Source organism: Spermophilus citellus (assembly GCF_964194105.1).
Source record: "Spermophilus citellus genome assembly, chromosome: 4".
Taxonomy (NCBI): domain Eukaryota; kingdom Metazoa; phylum Chordata; class Mammalia; order Rodentia; family Sciuridae; genus Spermophilus; species Spermophilus citellus.
Genome location: NC_138185.1, coordinates 31,423,269 through 31,440,812, shown reverse-complemented (window position 1 = coordinate 31,440,812; position 17,544 = coordinate 31,423,269). Strand labels below are relative to the sequence as shown.

Genomic DNA, 17,544 nt, shown 5'->3' with positions numbered 1-17,544 from the left:
TGAGTCACATCTCCAGCCCCACCCCCACCCCCTTTATTTTTGTATTTTTGAAAGGGTGTTCTGTGTTTTAGGTCCTTGCTAAATTGCTGAGGCTGGCTTTATACACACAATCCCCTTGTATCATCCTCCTGAGCTGATGGGATTATAGGTGTGTGCCATCTTGCCTGGCTTATCTTTGTTTTTGTTTTGTTTTTCCTGGTAATGTCAGGTGTGGTAGATTTCTTAAACAAAAATAGGTGAATATAGAGTATTATGATGTGAAAAATGTATGTTTTGGGCATGGGGGCTTATTAGTGGAGTTTTTTTTTCAGTTTATGATGACTCTTTATTTTCATATTCTCTTCTTTCCTCCACATTTTTTATTGGTGCATTATAGTTGTACATGCTAAATGGATTTGTGGTTATATATTTGTACATGCATAACAATATAATTTATATATAACAATATGTAAATATATAACACTATAATTTATATATAACAGTATAATTTAGCCAATATCCCTTCCTAGCACTTTTCCCTTCCCTCCCCACCTCCATGCCTTTTGGACCCTTTCTCTACTGATCTCCCTTTGATTTTTAGGACATACAATCCCACCTTTTTTTTTGTTTTTTCTTTTTTCTCTCTAGCTTCCACATATGAGAAAAAGACACATGAACCATAACCATCTGAGTTTGACTTACTCTGCTTAACATGATGGTCTCTAGTTTCATCCCATTTTCTGCAAATGCCATAATTTCATTTTTCTTTATGGATGAATAAAACTCCATTATAGTGTTAGTGGGGTATTTTTTTTAATCTAGTATGTTATCTGGTTGCTAAAATATGAAGATAAATAATTTAGAAAAGGAGTGACAGTAAGGACCTAGTAATGAGGTATTTTGCTAAAACACTTAGGTATGTATTACCTGAGAAGACATTCATAAAACAATCTAAATAATTAAAGTAGTCAAAGTATTGATTGGCCAGCTATGGTGGCGAACACCTATAATCCCAGCAGCTCTGGAGGCTGAGGCAATAGCATCTCAAGTTCAAAGCCAGCCTCATCAATATCAAGGCTCTAGGCAATTCAGTGAGACCTTGTCTCTAATGAAAAATACGAAAATAGGGTCTGAGGATATGGGTTAGTGGTTGAGTACCCATCTCTGGTACCTCCCCCCCCCAAAAGAAGTATTATTCATTCTGCAAAAATGTTGTCACAACAGAACCCATAAGTCATTTGGTTCTCAGAAATCTCATGATTCCCAACCTTTTGAATTACTGAATAGAAAGAAAAGCAAATTTTTAAAAATTATATGTTATACATGACAATATAATGTATTTGGACATCTTACATACATGGAGTTTAACTTCTCACTTTTGTGGTTGTACAGTGTGTGGAGTTACACATCATAGGAATATAGGAGAGTTTATCCAGTTCATTCTACTGTCTTTCCCATTTTTATCTTCCCTCTCCTCTCCCCACTCCTCTATCAAATTCTCCCCACTCCTCTATCAAATTCACTCCACTGCCTCACCCCATGCCCTCTTGTGAATCAGCATCTGCATATCAGAGAGAATATGTGGCCTTGGGTTCTGGGAATTGGTTTACTTCACCTAACACGATAGTCTCTAGCTCCATCCATTCCTCTTTATGGCTGGGTAGTATTCCATTGTGTATGTGTACCCTATAGAAATATACAAATTTTAATTGTGTATTGAATGTTTGACAACATTTATTTAGCCTAATAAGTGACGACACTCAGATGCATCTAACACACTTGATTTGCCATTATCATTATGTAATCACAAAGAAATTTTAACAAACTCAAATATAATTTTAGTATAAGGACAATCTTTTTGCAAATTTTATGCTTTATAGTCTTAACACTATAACACACTTTCCTTATCCACTGAGCCTCATCTGTAACACTGTTTTGTATTTTATTTAGTGACAGAGCATCAATGAGTTGCTTATTTATGCCTTCCTTTTGCTTAGGCTGTAATTGAACTCAAGATCCTCCTGCCTCAGCCTGCCCACCCCTGTTCCCAGCCACTGGGATTACAGGGATATGCCACCACACCTGGGAAGGCAGTGGGGTTTTTTTTGTGGTGCTAGGGATTGAACATAGGGCCTTGTGCATGCAAGGCAAGCATTCTACCAACTGAGCTATATATCCCTTGCCCCAGCTGTGCTCTTTACACTAACTTTTTTTGTTGGTGTGCTTTTATTTGCTTTTATAAAATTTAATATCATATATTTTATACATGTTAATGACACTCTGAAGTTTTGAATCTGTTAAAGTAAAAACAATGTATTTTGATTCATTTTGCCCTAAGCATATTTGTGTGTTGCCCTATCATTTGTTTTAAGACTAAATAATTCAGATTTTTTAAAATTTTTGTTTTTAGTTGTTGATGGACCTTTATTTTATTTATTTGTATGTGGTGCTGAGAATCAAACCCAGTGCCTCACGCATGCTAAACAGGCACTCTACCACTGAGCCACAACCCCAGTCCCAGATGTTTTTTAATAAATAGAATAACTATTTGTTCATTTATATAGTCTTTTGCTTTATGAGTTTTAGTATATTGTTTCATTTGGAGATAACTTTTTTGGGTTATCAGCATGTTTTTTTTTTAAGTATTATCGCTTCCAAAACAAGCTAAAAATCATTGGTTTTCATGTAATCATACCTTAGTATATCAATGTACCTGAATATAATTTAGAATACATAAAAGATGTCTTCCTGAATTCTTGATGTTGTCTATAACTCACATGGAATGTTCTAAAAAGAATGGTGAAAAGGATTTTAGGTTAAGGATCTATCTTTCTGGTGGTAGTTATAAGTTATTACGCTTATTGCTTGAAATTGCTCCTTTTGCTGTTCTAATTTGTCTTATTTAATATAGTGGTCACTAACCATTTTGTCAGTTTAATGAGAAAACATAGTGGTTTTTACTGAAGACATAAAACACTTTATCCTTACTAGTAAAGTATTCTTATTGATTGCTTCTTATAATAATTTTTTTATCTGTTTGTTTTTATTCTACCATCTGTTTCACCAAAAACAAAACTCCAGGTTTTAGAGTCTTTGCCAGAAGATGTAGGGTTTAACATAGAAATTAAATGGATCTGCCAACAAAGGGTAAGTAATTCTCTATGCAATCCCTGTCCCCCCTTTTGCATTTTTAAAGTTCTTTGGTTTCTGGGTTTTTGTTTTAATGCAGTTAAGTTAAACTGAAATTTTTCAACTTTATCCATCAAAGTACAGTACTTGTTAGATCTTTTTACAAAAGCTTATGTTACACTTAGCTAATATGTGAGTACTTTTTAAATTAATGATGCATTTATAATAGAAGTTTTGATTTACATACACCTGGTTTGTACATTAATGGGTTCTAGACAGATTTATAAAGTAGACAATATCTCTGATTTATACTTTCTAATTCTTCATCTAAATATTTATTTTAAATAATTTTCTGAGCAGTTTTCTGTTGAGGAGCAGTAGTTAGTAATAGTTACCAGGAAAAGAAATTTCTTCATCTATGCTTTAAATTGTTTCCAAATTTAATCATTTCTTTTTTTTTTTCAGTAAATATTTAATAGAAAGCTGCTACAGTCTAGGCATTTTCTGAATACAGTGGATAAGCAGTGAACTTTAATAAGGTTCTGTATTCTTGGAACGTATGTTCTAGTTGAAGAAAACATGAGAATCATGGTGAGAGAGCTAGATTGAGGACAGGTATTGAAAGTAGTTTATTTAGGTATCATAATTGGTCAGTTGGACTGATTGATGTCCTGTATTTTGTTTTGGTCAGAATATTCTGTGACTCTTCAAATCATGTCTGTCTGTCTGTCTGTCTGTTTATTTATGGTACCAGGGATTGAACCCAGGAGCACTTAACCACCAACAAGCCACATCCCCATTCCTTTTTTATGTTTTATTAGAGACAGGTCTCAATGAGTTGCTTGGCCCTCACTAAGTTGCTTAGGCTGGCTTTGAACTCCTCCTGTCTCAGCTTCCCCAGTCACTGGGATTATAGGCATGCACCACTGTGCCTAGCTAATCATGGCTGTTAAGACAGGCTATGATGGTCCTGGTTCACATAGTAAATGCTGGTCTTGCATTCATCTGTGAATATAGGAAAGTTATATTTGGTTCATTCTATTGACTTTCCTATTCCAGTCTCCCTCCCTTCTTCCCACTCCACCCTGTTCAACCCAGTGAACCTCCCCTTGCCCTGCCCCTGCCCCTGAATTATTTAACTATTTTTAAAGGATAGTTGATAATGTCTGAGACCCAAAGAAGAAGAATCACAAATGTTATTTTTTTAAATAAAGGATTGTTTATAATGTATAAGGTTATTTTGATGTTTGTTGTTTTTGGTAAAATTAATAGGTTCTCATTTAGCAAATGAAACAGTTTTTATGAAGATTATATAATATTTTAAATCAGTAGATTATAATTTTTTAGGATTTTATCTTTTAACATTAAAGTGAAGCCTATTAATGATAGTGACTTTTTATATGAGTGTCTATACCTGAATTATGATTGCATTGCCATCACTGAATAACTGTAGTCTTAGGTTACTTTATCTTTTCAGGTCTTTGACTTCCTCATCTGTGAAATCAGGGTTGGTTAAAAGCATTAAGAGATAACACTCCATACCTGTTAGGGCGGTGTTATCAAAAAGTCAAAAGATAAATATTGGTGAGATCATGCTTAGAAGAGAACTCTTATACACTGTTGGTGGAAATGTAGATTAGTGCAGCCATATTGGGGTTTCTAAAGAAATTAGAAACAGAAGTACCATATGATCCAGCAGTCCCTTTTCTGGGCACAAATTCAAAGGAAATTAAATCATTACCTTAGGGATACCTTTATTCATTATAGCATTATTTATTCATTATAGTATTATTCATGATAGCCAAGGTATAGAAACAACCTAAGTGACCTTTGATGGACAATTGGATAATGGTCCATTTATAAGTTGGAATATTTATTATTCAGCCCTAGAAAAGAATGAGCTCTTCACATTTGCCACAAAATAGTTGAGCCTGGAGGACATTATATATTAAATGAAACAAGCCAGACACACACAAATATTGTACGATCTTATTTATATGTGGGATCTGAAAACAACTTAAAATTCACATACATGAAGAGAAAAAACAGTGGTTACAGGGTTGGGGAGAGGAGGAGGAGGAGGAGGCAATGGGGAGATATAAGTCAAAGGATAAAAATAACAAGTCTAGAGTGCTCATGCACAACATGAGGGCTATATGTAATGATATTGTATGTATGCAAAATAAGTAGATTTGGGCTGCTCTTGCCACAAAAGGGAAGAGTATAGGGTGTATAGGGTGTGGTAGGCTGGTAGGTAGCATGTGTGTTCAAGGCCCTTGGTTTAATCCCTAACTCCAAAAATAGAGGAAGAAGGGCAACTGTGTGACATGATTGATATGATAACTTATTTCAATTTAGTAATCTTTGTACTATCTTTATGTATTCCATAATATTCTGTGGTATGTTTTAAATGAACATAATAAAGTGTATTAAGCAATTTTTGAAAAGTATGAATTAGATGCTGTCTTTTTTTTTTCATTCTGATTCTAAGGTGTGCAATGGCTTTTTTCCCCCCCCTACATAGGATGGAATGTGGGATGGTAACTTATCAACATATTTTGACATGAATATGTTTTTGGATATAATTTTAAAAACTGTTTTAGAAAACTCTGGAAAGAGGAGAATAGTCTTTTCTTCATTTGATGCAGATATTTGTACAATGTAAGTAATATTCAATATTTTCCTTCTGTCCTCTTAGATTGTAGTTAGTACTCAGTACAGATGGTGGTTGGAGGTTGGGAAGTTGTTCGGCTTTCCCTTGATTTGGCCTCAGTCAAGTTCCCTGTGTTTTCATGATGGCTTTCTGATGGTTTCCTGTGAAATCCTAGAGCCTCACACACTGTGGGCTTCATATACTTGTGTGTCATGCCCTTCTTAACTTATGTAAACCTTCCTGGGCTTTCTCATTGCTCATGCCTGAGAGTATTTTATATTTTTCTTGAGTTAATGGTGGTTATATATCTGAGTAGTTCGACTGTTTTTATTTTGTTTCAATTTCTTCATGTTTTTAATAATTTCTAAAATTTCAAATCAATATTATAGTTATCGCCTCACAGTATTGTTTTGTCCTTTTTAGGGTTCGGCAGAAGCAGAACAAGTATCCCATATTATTTTTGACTCAAGGAAAATCTGACATTTACCCTGAACTTATGGATCTCAGATCTCGGACAACCCCCATTGCAATGAGCTTTGCACAGTTTGAAAATCTTCTGGTAAGTTGTTTGAACTTCCACTGTTTTGCTTCTATTGTTTTGTATCTTACAGTGGTAGTAAATAAATAAGGTTTCATGTTTATCTACCTAATGGTTAAAGATTTGACTGATGTATCATAAGCAAGTAGCTCTATTTAGAATTGAGGATAGCCATACAGTCAACATGTATGTTTACAAATCACTTACATATATTAGCACTCTGTTTTAACTGCATTATATATTGAAAAGAATAAGGGAAATTAGAAGAAAAAAAATCTAACATTTTCTTTCCTTGCCTCTTCACTCTAGAAAGCATTGACCCATATATTCTATAAGTATTTAACATTCATAGTAAACATATTACTTTTTCATGAACAACTAACTTTTCTTCTTTTAGGGGATTAACGCACATACTGAAGACCTGCTCAGAAATCCGTCCTATATCCAAGAGGCAAAAGCTAAGGGACTAGTCATATTCTGCTGGGGTGATGATACCAATGACCCTGAAAACAGAAGGAAATTGAAGGAATTTGGAGTTCATGGTCTAATTTATGATAGGTATTTGGGTTTCATAAAAAATTTCCACGAAATGTTAGGAAAAGTGTAGCTTTCATCTTATAAAATTATAAATAAAATTAAACTTAGTTAAGTTAAAATTCTGTAGTTTGGCCTGAGGTTTATCTTGACATTTGTCTGTCAGTGAGTTTTTTCAAACTTTGAAGTGTATCAGTCAGTTGAGAAGCTTGCTAAAAATGCAAATGAGTAGGTCCTAACCCAGATGTACTAAATCATTTTAGGGGTTAATGGTTACTGTCTGCCACCTGTTTTCTGTCTATACAGCTTTCTCAGTGGTCTCATCATACTCTGTGTCTTTTCATATCGTCATATATTTCTAACATTGTATGTGTCCAACTCAGACCGTTTCCCTGATCTCTAAACATTTATGTCCAGGAACCAATACCCATTCCTCCTTTCATCTTCCTGATTTCAACATAAATGAAAAGTGTGGTTGTTCCAGTTCCTCATATCCCAGATCCAGTGAGACAGAAGATCTTGTTGACTCTGACTTTAATAAGACATATCCTGAGTCTGTCCCACCATGTTTACTGTTGTCACTCAGCTGAATCAACTCATCTCAGTGTGCACATCACTGAAGTAGCCTGCACCCCGGTATTGTTTTGTCCTCCACATTTGTCTATTCTCACACTGCAGCCAGTGGGAGGCTTTTAAAACCTATGTCAGATCATTTTGCTGCTAACATGGTTTTCTGTGCCACCTAAAAGGAAAAGCCATAGTCCTTAGTAAGGGCCTTGTGTGAGCTGACCCCCACCTTCTTTCCCTGTACCACCTTTCATTCCTCATTCCATTTCTGACCTTTTCTTCCACAACTTCCCCCATTTGCTGTTTCTCTTTTCAGAGAAAGATTCCAACCTGTTTACTGTGTGTTTCCTAACTTTTCTCCATGTCTTTTCTCACCATCTGACATACCACATATGCATATCATGGTACTTGGCTATTTTTCTTCCTGACCGCTTTCTCCCCAACTCTTCCCCACTTTCTGATGCACACAAACAAGAACATAAACTCCACGAGGGCAAAGCTTTTCCCTGTTTTATTTATTGCCTCCACAGGCTGGATGTTTGTAACACAGTAGGAACTCATATTTATTGTACTAGTCTTTTTTAATATATTTTTTTAAGTCGGCTTCCTGGCTTCCTGACTGACACTATCTTTTTTTTTTTCTGGGTTTTTTTTGTTTTTTTGTTTTTTTGTTTTTTTTTTTTTTTTAGAGAGAGAGAGAGAGAGAGAGAGAGAGAGAGAATTCCAATATTTATTTTTTAGTTCTCGGCGGACACAACATCTTTGTTTGTATGTGGTGCTGAGGATCGAACCCGGGCCGCATGCATGCCAGGCGAGCGCGCTACCGCTTGAGCCACATCCCCTGCCCCCTGACTGACACTATCTTGAGACAGATTTCTTTAATGTAAAGAAGTTTGGGATTAGAAAGGATGTTATTAAGGTGGTAATATAATTGTAGGCATGTAAAGAGGAAGTAATTTACTTAAAATCCTGAGTGGACCTGCCTTTCCTTGAATTTAGTTCGTATTATTATTTGTCCTATAAATTTATATCACTTTCTTAATAAAGCTTTCCCCCCCACTATTTTGTCTGAATTAGTCTGGTTTTTAAATTATAGCCAAGATCCTCCCTTCCTTGTTAATATTTGGTTTAATTTTGCATAAAATAGTGTGTTCTGTAACTTAAAAATAATGTCCAGCTAATTAGATGAAAATTAAAATTTTAAATGAACAATTTGAAGGAAGTGCTAGCTTGATCAAATCTTTGAAGATTTCATATATGTGTACACACATAGATGTGTGCATATGTGGAGGAAGGAGTGATTGCAAATATTTTCAGGCAAGAACAGTGTACTCTGAGATTATGGATGTATGGCTTTATAAGATGTATGGATTTATAAATTTTTAGGCAGCTCCTTCATCTCATGGGCCTTGGTTATTGGCATCAAATGTTCACATATAATGGAAAACAGGAGGCACTAAAGGAAGTTCTTCCTGGCTTGGAGTCTTAAAAGAAGAATTAAGTTAGAAGTTAGTTGAGGATAGATAAGATAGACATTTTAGGTAGAGGCAAGAACATAAATCAGGGTAGGACTCTGAAAGTGTGGAGAGACAGAATGGCACCAACCTCTTCTTAGAGTCTGATAAGAGATAAATTAGATTATGTTAACTCTGGATTTTCTTTCTAATGTAACCAAAGAACTTCATGTATTATGATTTAAAAATTCAAATAGTTTTGTAAGGCTTAAAATAAAAAAGCCTCAGTCCTTTGTTCCAATTCCTTTCACTGTCCCTGGCCATGTCCCTGTCTCCTTATTTATTTATTTTTAGGAGACCCCCCATTTCTCTCTCTCTCTCTCTCTCTCTCTCTGGTGCTGGGGATCGAACTAAGGACCTTGTGCATGCAAGGCAGGCACTGAGTTATATCCCAAGCCCTTACCTCACTGTTTCTAATTAATATGTTTATTGCTCTTATAGTTACATTATCAAATTTAGACATGAAGACAGTTTTTTAATGTTTACTGATTTGGAGCTGTTTAGGATTGGCGTGGTAAGAGTGGGTGTTTTAGATTATTAAAAAACTATTTTACTCTTCAAAGGCAGATTTACTCTTCAAACACAGATTTCATGTTTAATCATATTTTTGTGATATATAAACTGCATTTGATTTTCTAATATTTTGTTTGAGAGTTTTACATTTTTGATAATTAGTGAGATGACCTTTAATTTACCTTACTCAAATGGGTTGTCTAGTTTTGAGATCAAAGATAGTACTGGTCTGATAGAATTGCCCTCTTTTTTTTTTTTAGATGATGGGTCTTAAACACAGGGCCTGATGCATGCTAGGCAAGTGCTTAACCACTGAGCGATCCACTGAGTTCCCAGCCCTCCAAAATTTTTTTTTACAATCTTTTTTTTTTTTTTTTTAAAGAGAGAGAGAGAGAGAAGGAGAGAGAGAACTTTTAACATTCATTTTTTAGTTTTTCGGCAGACACAACATCTTCGTTTGTACGTGGTGCTGAGGATTGAACCCGGGCCTCACGCATGCCAGGCAAGCGCGCTACTGCCTGAGCCACATCCCCAGCCCAGCCCTCCAGTTTTATTAAATGGCTATTTATCAGTTTAGATGATTAAAATAGAACACAATACAGTAACAATACAGCAGATACCTGTGTTTAAAATAAATACCATTATAATTTTACAGTCCCTTTCTTTCTCCTTCATACATAACCACTTACAAAATTATTTTTTCTTTAACATTTTTAGTTGTTGATGTTCCCAATACCTTTATTTTTGTTTAATTTTTTTTTTTTATATGGTGCTGGGAATTGAACCCAGTGCTTCATGCATGCTAGGCAAGCACTCTTACCACTGAGTCTGACAACCCTAGCCTGATTTTTCTCTTAAAAATTTAATCTTCTTTCTTTAAATAATTAGCCATTGAGTTTTACATAATTTTAAACTTCATACTTTATTTGGAAAATAGCTATTATTCATTTTTATGGCTGTATAACATTCCGTTCTGCTTTTTAAGAGCATTTATGTTGTTTCCAACTTTTATCATGCACAGTGTTGCTGTGAACTATTTATTTATCATCACCATCATCATCATCATTTTTGAAGTATTGGAGATTGAACTAGGGCCTCACATATTCATGTTAGGCAAGTGCTTTACCACTGAGCTACATTCCTGGTCCTTGCTGTGAACATTACTAACCAGGTTTCCTGGAATATATGTATAAGGTTTCTTTTTTTTTTTTTTTAATATTTATTTCTTAGTTGTAGATAGACACAATATTTTATTTATTTATTTTTATGTGGTGCTGAGGATTGAACCCAGGGCCTTGCATGTGCTAGGCAAGTACTCTACCGCTGAGCCACAACCCCAGCCCCTGTATTAGGTTTCTCTAGGACAGTATCTTTTTTATTTATTTTTATGTGGTGCTGAGGATTGAACCTGGGTCTCACACATGGCGAGGCGAGCACTCTACTTGCTGAGCCACAACCCCAGCCCTAGGACAATATCTTTCAGAACTTTTTGACCCCCCAGTCTATTTTGCATTGCAATCCATGACACACATAGATATGTATATTTACATATGTTTATCTATATAAACAAAATTAAAGAAATGTGCCTTGAATATTTCATATTCATGAGTATGTACTTGTTAAATGCAAATGTTAACTTCTAAACTGGTTTTGTGACCCACTAGGTCTCTAGCCCAGCACCATCAGGCATCTGCCTGTGGGTCAGGCATTGGAAGTACAACAAGAACTTTTGGAAGTACAACAGGAACAGCCTGGAGTGGGCTGTTCTGTATTTCCTGCTGCATTGTAGCCTACCATCAGTTCTCAGGAGTAGGGCCAAGCATTCTAATCCTGTCAGGTATTGTAGAAACTGCATCAGTACATGGTGCAGATGTACTGTATTTAAGTAAGACTGGTTCATGCTTCCTAGGACACATGTCCTTAGGTTACAGGGCTGCTGGAGTGGCAGTGGCTCTCTTGGAATGGTATCCTTAATATGCCTTTCTCTTTACTGGGATAGCTCCACTACAAAATTGGTTGACCTCTGTGGGCACAAGTGCCATCCTGAAAATTTTCCATAAGAATTTTAATCCCCCTGGTGCTAAAGATGGAACCCAAGTTCTCATACATGTCAGGCAAGGATTCTACCACTGAGCTATATCCCCAGTCATGTTCTTTCATCTTAAAAGCTTTCTAAACTGTTTGGAAATCCAAGGTTTCCTTCCATGGTACGGTTGGGACTTGCAAAGCTTATTGGACATTCTGGAGGTATGAATGGGGTTGCTGACCTGGTCTTTACTGTGGGGTGATGTCAGTAGATTTAGAACTTTATCCCCCCCCCCCCCACACACACACACACTGCCCCAGTCCTAGGAATTGAACTCTGTCACACTCTACCATGGAGACAGGGTCTTGCTAAGTTGAAAGACTTAGCAAGTCTTGAAATCTTCCTGCGTCAGCCTTCTGAATTGCTGGGAGATATATGCCACCATGCTTGGCAAGAACTTTACTTTTTGACTGATCAAATTCCTCATAAGAACAATCTGTATATTATTCCTGGGGCATCCAACACTGGCTGCCAGGAATTAAATGAGGGAAGACAGGTGGGGGAGGGAGGATGTATCTGGTTTTAGTATTTGTAATATGCTGTCTCCAAATTCCACTGGTGCTGTGGCTGTGGTGGTGGTTTTATAAAATGCTCAAACCCCCACCTTATCTGATTATATTCCTTTGTGTGTGTGTGTGTGTGTGTGTGTGTGTGTGTGTGTTGCTGGGGATTGAACCCAGGGTCTTGTGCATGTGAGGCCAGCAGTCTACCAACTGAGCTGTATCCCCAGCCCCAATTATCTTCTATTCTAAGAGACATCCAGTTAAATTCTGAGTCTAGTGTGAAGGAGGCACAGCCTCAGCAGCTGGGAGTAGAGGAAGAAAATGCTTATTGCTACTCCGTCTTCACCTCTTGTTTTCTTTTTTTGCTCCCTTCCCTTTCATTTCAGTTTAAGAGGAATTTGCTGCTTTTAGCCTAGCCTTTTTGTTTTTCCTACTACTGGTTTGTGAATTGGTCTTTTTAGGTTGTACAGAGAAACTTCTAATTGTTACTCATCCATCTGGTTTTTTTAACCTTCAGTTTTATTGCTCTGTCTCTTTGAGTTTTTCTCATACTCATGGAGTGTGTGTGTGTGTGTGTGTGTGTGTGTGTGTGTTTCCATGGAATGAACTCAGTGCTCTACCACTGAGCCATACCTGCCATACCCTCACCCTTTATATTTTGAGATAGGGTTTCACTAAATTATCCAGGCTGAACTTGAACTTGTGATCCTTCTGCCTCGGCCTTCCCAGTAGCTGAAGTGTGCACCACTGTATCTGACATAATCATGCACTTTTTAAAAAAAAAATTCATTATTTTTAATTTTATATATTTATGTTTGTGGTGCTGAGGATTGAACCCAGGGACTTGTGCATGTGAGAAAAGCATTGTACCAACTAAGCTATATCCTCAGCCCAGAAATTCCCTTTATTTTTAACAGAACATAGGAAGGGAGTAAAGTTAGATGGTTCTGTTCTTTCTGTCTCATACCTTGACCCAGAGGTCACTTTTCATTCCCTCACATGTCTAATTAACAAAATCTGTTGTACTAGAATCAGATATTTAAAGATGTTGTTTTTAAATCTTGTTTAATAACTTCTTACCAATTGTGATGTTGATTCTCACATTTCCCTGTACAGTTACTTGGCTTTCAAGTGTGGTGTGAGAGGCCATCCTATCCTTTCTCTGCTGATGGGTGATGCCAGTGCTCCTATGAGTCATGGGAGACTCTTTCTGGGCTCTGTACTACACAGAGTTAGGGTAGTTCCCACACTGGGCAGTTTTTTGTTACTTCGATCTTCAGTGACTTTGAAGTCAGAACAGGCTATGAATTCTAGCTCTCCAAACATTTCCATTTTGAAATTAAGGCATTGCCAGTTGAATCACTTGAGTAGCAGATACTTTCAAAAGTCACTAGTAATCTATACATTTCCAATTCAATTGCTTTATAATCAGCTCTTTTGTATCAGGGATATGAAAAAGCAGTGCTGGTGTTCAGGGTTACTAGACTAGGAAGAAGAAAAATTTTAAATGGATCTGATGCTTTTGTCTTTAAAAATAAGAACAAAAGAAAAACTCAGTAATATGGATGTTCCAGACATTTTGTAAATGAATTCTCATGACAATGTTAAGTCAGGCAGTTCTTAAATAAGCCATAAAATTACACTATTTTATGTATTCTGTGTTTGTTTCACCATAGGATATATGATTGGATGCCTGAACAACCAAATATATTCCAAGTGGAGCAGTTGGAACGCCTGAAGCAGGAATTGCCAGAGCTTAAGAGCTGTTTGTGTCCCACCGTTAGCCACTTTGTTCCCTCCTCTTTGTGTGGGGAGACTGATATCAATGGCATTGATAATGTGGAGAATGCTTAGTTTTTATTGCATAGGCCATTTTGGGGCATGCACCACTGTTCTGGATAATCAGTTTTCATCATTGAGCATTGTTTATGCCTTTTGGGTTTCTCAGTCTAATGAAGCAATAATGAAGTATTTCACTCTTTCACTACAGTTCTTGCAAAAATTTCAAATATGCTATTTAAGTCACTTGGCCAGGTATAATTTCCAGTCAGTCTCTAGACAAGGAGAAAATTTATTGTTTGGTAAATATTTTTAAACTAAATATTTAAGCCTATAATGTTAAACAAATCTTCATTAAAAGCATAGCACTTTGAAATTAACTATATAAATATTTCATATTTACTCTTAGAGCTTTTCATTTGATCAGGTCTGAAATCTTTAGCACTTGAGGAAAGTGACTACGCATAATTATACCTGACCATGGAACAAATAAGTACCTCAAATGCATGCATTTGCACTGGTGATTCCAACTGCACAAATGTTTGTGCCATCTGTGTACATAGGTATTTTTTACATGGATTGACATACACATACACCATTTTCATTCAGTATGAACCTTGAGGCTGCTGCCATTTCCCTCACTTAACCAAACCAGCCTGGAGGTGAGCCTTGAAACTCATTTCATCTTTCAAAAGTTGTTTTGCATAAATGTTAAAATTTCAAAATGCTGCAGGGTAATTTAATGTATAAAATATTAGAAGTATGTGTTACGTATGTAGTAGAGTAGATCACAATATATAAATTTGATTCAGTGCATGCTTTAGGTTTTGAGCATGAAATTATACATGTTTACTATTCAGTCCTTGCATCTGTGGTGCTAGGTAAGTGTGAGAAGATGTCAAGGACTGAAAATATTTTGTTGCCTAAAACAAAAAACAACAACAAAAAAAAAGCTAAGGCATTTAAAGTATGCTTATTTTAAGAGTCTCTCACTACCTATTTCATACTGTTGCTTTGTGGGTTTGTTTTGTGTGCATATTGTACAGTAGTTAAATGTCCATGCAGAAAAATAAATGTCCTGGATTCTTACATTGGTTTTCTTTATTGGTTAATATATATCATGCATGTAATTTATTTAGAAATGTGGAAGATCTTACTGAGTGTATATGCATGTTTTTAAGATTATACTAAGGTTGCTTTCATTAGAAGCAGATTGTATTGACATCTGTAACTTAAGAATGAATGTTAAATAAAATGACAGATTTATTTTCTTCATTATAAAATGGAATTTCAAGAAGTTATTACTTTTTTAGAATGGTTTTATAATGTTATTATGAGAAATTGATATTTAGTGTTTACCCTAAAGAGATGGCTAATTTCATCTACCTTTTACTATGTGTTTTTCACAAGGCAGTTTATTCATACATTGACATAATTTTGGTAGTGTCTGAAAACCTAGAACTTGGAAATTACACATCATCTTTTTATTTTTTAAACTAAGCAATGCACTTTTGGTTAGATCTTAGTTGTGTAAAGATAGGGTTGGAAATCCTATGGTATTTTGACATTGATATTTAGTGAAAAATAGTCTATAAGGATTCTATATACATTTCCCACATGGAATGGTATTTTTAATATTTTGTTGTGAATTGGACACTTTTAGAAAACTGAAGGAATTAGTGTACTTTACCTACAAACCTTTGTACAATGCAGTGACCATTCCCTAATAGAACCTGATGGCCATGTATGTGTGTTTCTGTTTCCATCCTATTGCTCTTCCTGGGCCTCTTTACTTCCATTTCCACTATGATGACTTGGGAACAGAGGGGAAGCAGATCATCATGGGGGTGGGCAGAAAAGAGATCAGGAAAGGAGAGGGGAGTATGTGTTGCCAAACAATTTAATTTGCTGAGAGGAGCTTATAGTAACTACTTATGATACACTTTACTTATTTCCTAGCCACTCATTTAATTTTCTATTTCTTCCTGACTTACAAACCAGTGAGAGTAGAGGGTTAAAACAAATGTTTTTAGGGCTGAATCCAGGCCTCTGTGTCACCCCCTGTTAATGCTTAAACTGTGCTCCAGCCATGTAGTACTTGGGCTAGAACCTGCACATACCATGACCCCACATTACCCAATCTGTGCCCATCTGCCCTCTGCCCAGAAGTCCTGTTCTTCCCAGGCACGTTCTCCCTGATACACTCATTTCTATTTGTGCCAACCACTTTTCCCTTCTGTGCCCTTGCCAAACCCCATCAGAGGAAGGAATCCAATTTTTCAACAGATGATATTACGTTCTCATGTTCATCATGCTGTGCCTCACACTACATTCTAGGTAGACGTAGTTGATGTTTGATGACCTACCAGGCAGCAGCCTCTTCAAGGGCAAGGTTCTTTATTACTAATTATTTTTATTTCCATAGTACATGGAACTTAGTAGATAAAAAAAAATGTTGGAATTACTGGGTTAATACAATTTGTATCAAATGTCCTTTTAAATTAAGAGACATAGTTATATTTAATATGAATGTAAATTTTGAATTGGTCTACATTTTGACAATTGGGACAGCTTATTGATATCAATTTTGAAATGTAGAGTTAATGTTAAATTATTTTATACTTTCTGGAAGTAGAGTGAAATGTTTGATAAAATGCCGCCATTGTTCTCTGGTATTTTCTCCTCTCTGGGATTGTGTTCTGTAACTGCTGAATGTGAGGCCCACGGTTCACTTCAAAGTGGGTAGTGTCTGAGGGCTACAGCAGCTGGCTTCCTGCTGCCGTGTACTTCTTTCCATTTTTGTGTGACACTTGTCTCTTCTCCCCTCCAAAGCCACACTTCCGCCTACCTCAGTGCCACTTTCCTTGTCTGAAATGCCTTCTCTGCCTTTCATCAGTATCCCGCTTGGGAGCCACCTCCTCCATAAAACTTGCCTCAGCTTTTGATCCGAATCCTGATGGAAACAAGTGCAGACAGCCTCTAAATCTCACTACTACGTTTTTCTGCTGGGTTAATAATACCAGAGAGGTTATCTGATTTACAATGTTGGAACTAGAACCTGGATTTCATGACTTTTAATCCTGCATTCTTAAACTACGCTGCCTTCTGAAGTCTTGTGGCACTTGGCATGAACTTTTTTACAGTCCAGCTCTCTTGTGTACTTTCTAGTAAGATTGTAAGCCCCATAAGGGCAGGCACTACTATGCTTAGTTATGAACTAGATAAATAAACAGTGGTGGCAACAATCCTCTTTTCCTAACTCTGGTGGTTTCACAGTAAACATAGTTTTGTGAGGCGTGCTTGACTATTGTCTGGAGTCTGTCTGCTCACATGTTTGTGTGTGCATGTGTTTATATATTTACATCTCTAGTTTTTCCTCTGCCCCAGTTGCTTGGAGTCAAGTATTTGACATGTTACCCTACCCAATTTCTGCTTCACTCTGAATGAGGAGAATTACCAGAATCCTTATTATTTCATTGATTTAAGTGGGACATAAGAAGTTGCTTTGGTTAGAACTTGTGTAACCTATGGAACAGGTTTTCTGTCTTGGTGATTTCTCTGTAGCTGTGACTGATTTGTGTCTTCCACAATATTACTGGTTTGATTCTCTAGGTTGATAATGGAGTCTTGTTAATTTAGACTTGTATAATTGATTTACTCCTGGGGTTATGTATTTTGGGGGTGGAAAGTTAGTTATTTATATTAGAAAAAAACTATTATTTTTGCATTCATCATTGGAAATGCATTCA

The 17,544-nt window shown here is 36.3% G+C and overlaps 1 protein-coding gene across 6 annotated transcripts in view; it reads left to right on the top strand.

Moving 5' to 3' along the window:
* The window catches only part of GPCPD1 (glycerophosphocholine phosphodiesterase 1), a 57,269-nt gene extending 40,229 nt beyond the window's left edge, over window positions 1-17,040 (top strand). For all 6 annotated transcript variants that reach the window (XM_081288677.1, XM_081288674.1, XM_081288673.1 and 3 more), the window contains 5 exons: window positions 3,061-3,126; window positions 5,633-5,769; window positions 6,185-6,320; window positions 6,697-6,857; window positions 13,693-17,040. In XM_081288677.1, coding sequence (XP_081144803.1) covers window positions 3,061-3,126; window positions 5,633-5,769; window positions 6,185-6,320; window positions 6,697-6,857; window positions 13,693-13,870 — 678 coding nt within the window. In that variant the 3' untranslated portion in view covers window positions 13,871-17,040. The remainder of the gene's footprint in view (window positions 1-3,060; window positions 3,127-5,632; window positions 5,770-6,184; window positions 6,321-6,696; window positions 6,858-13,692) is intronic.
* Window positions 17,041-17,544: the final 504 nt, after the last annotated feature.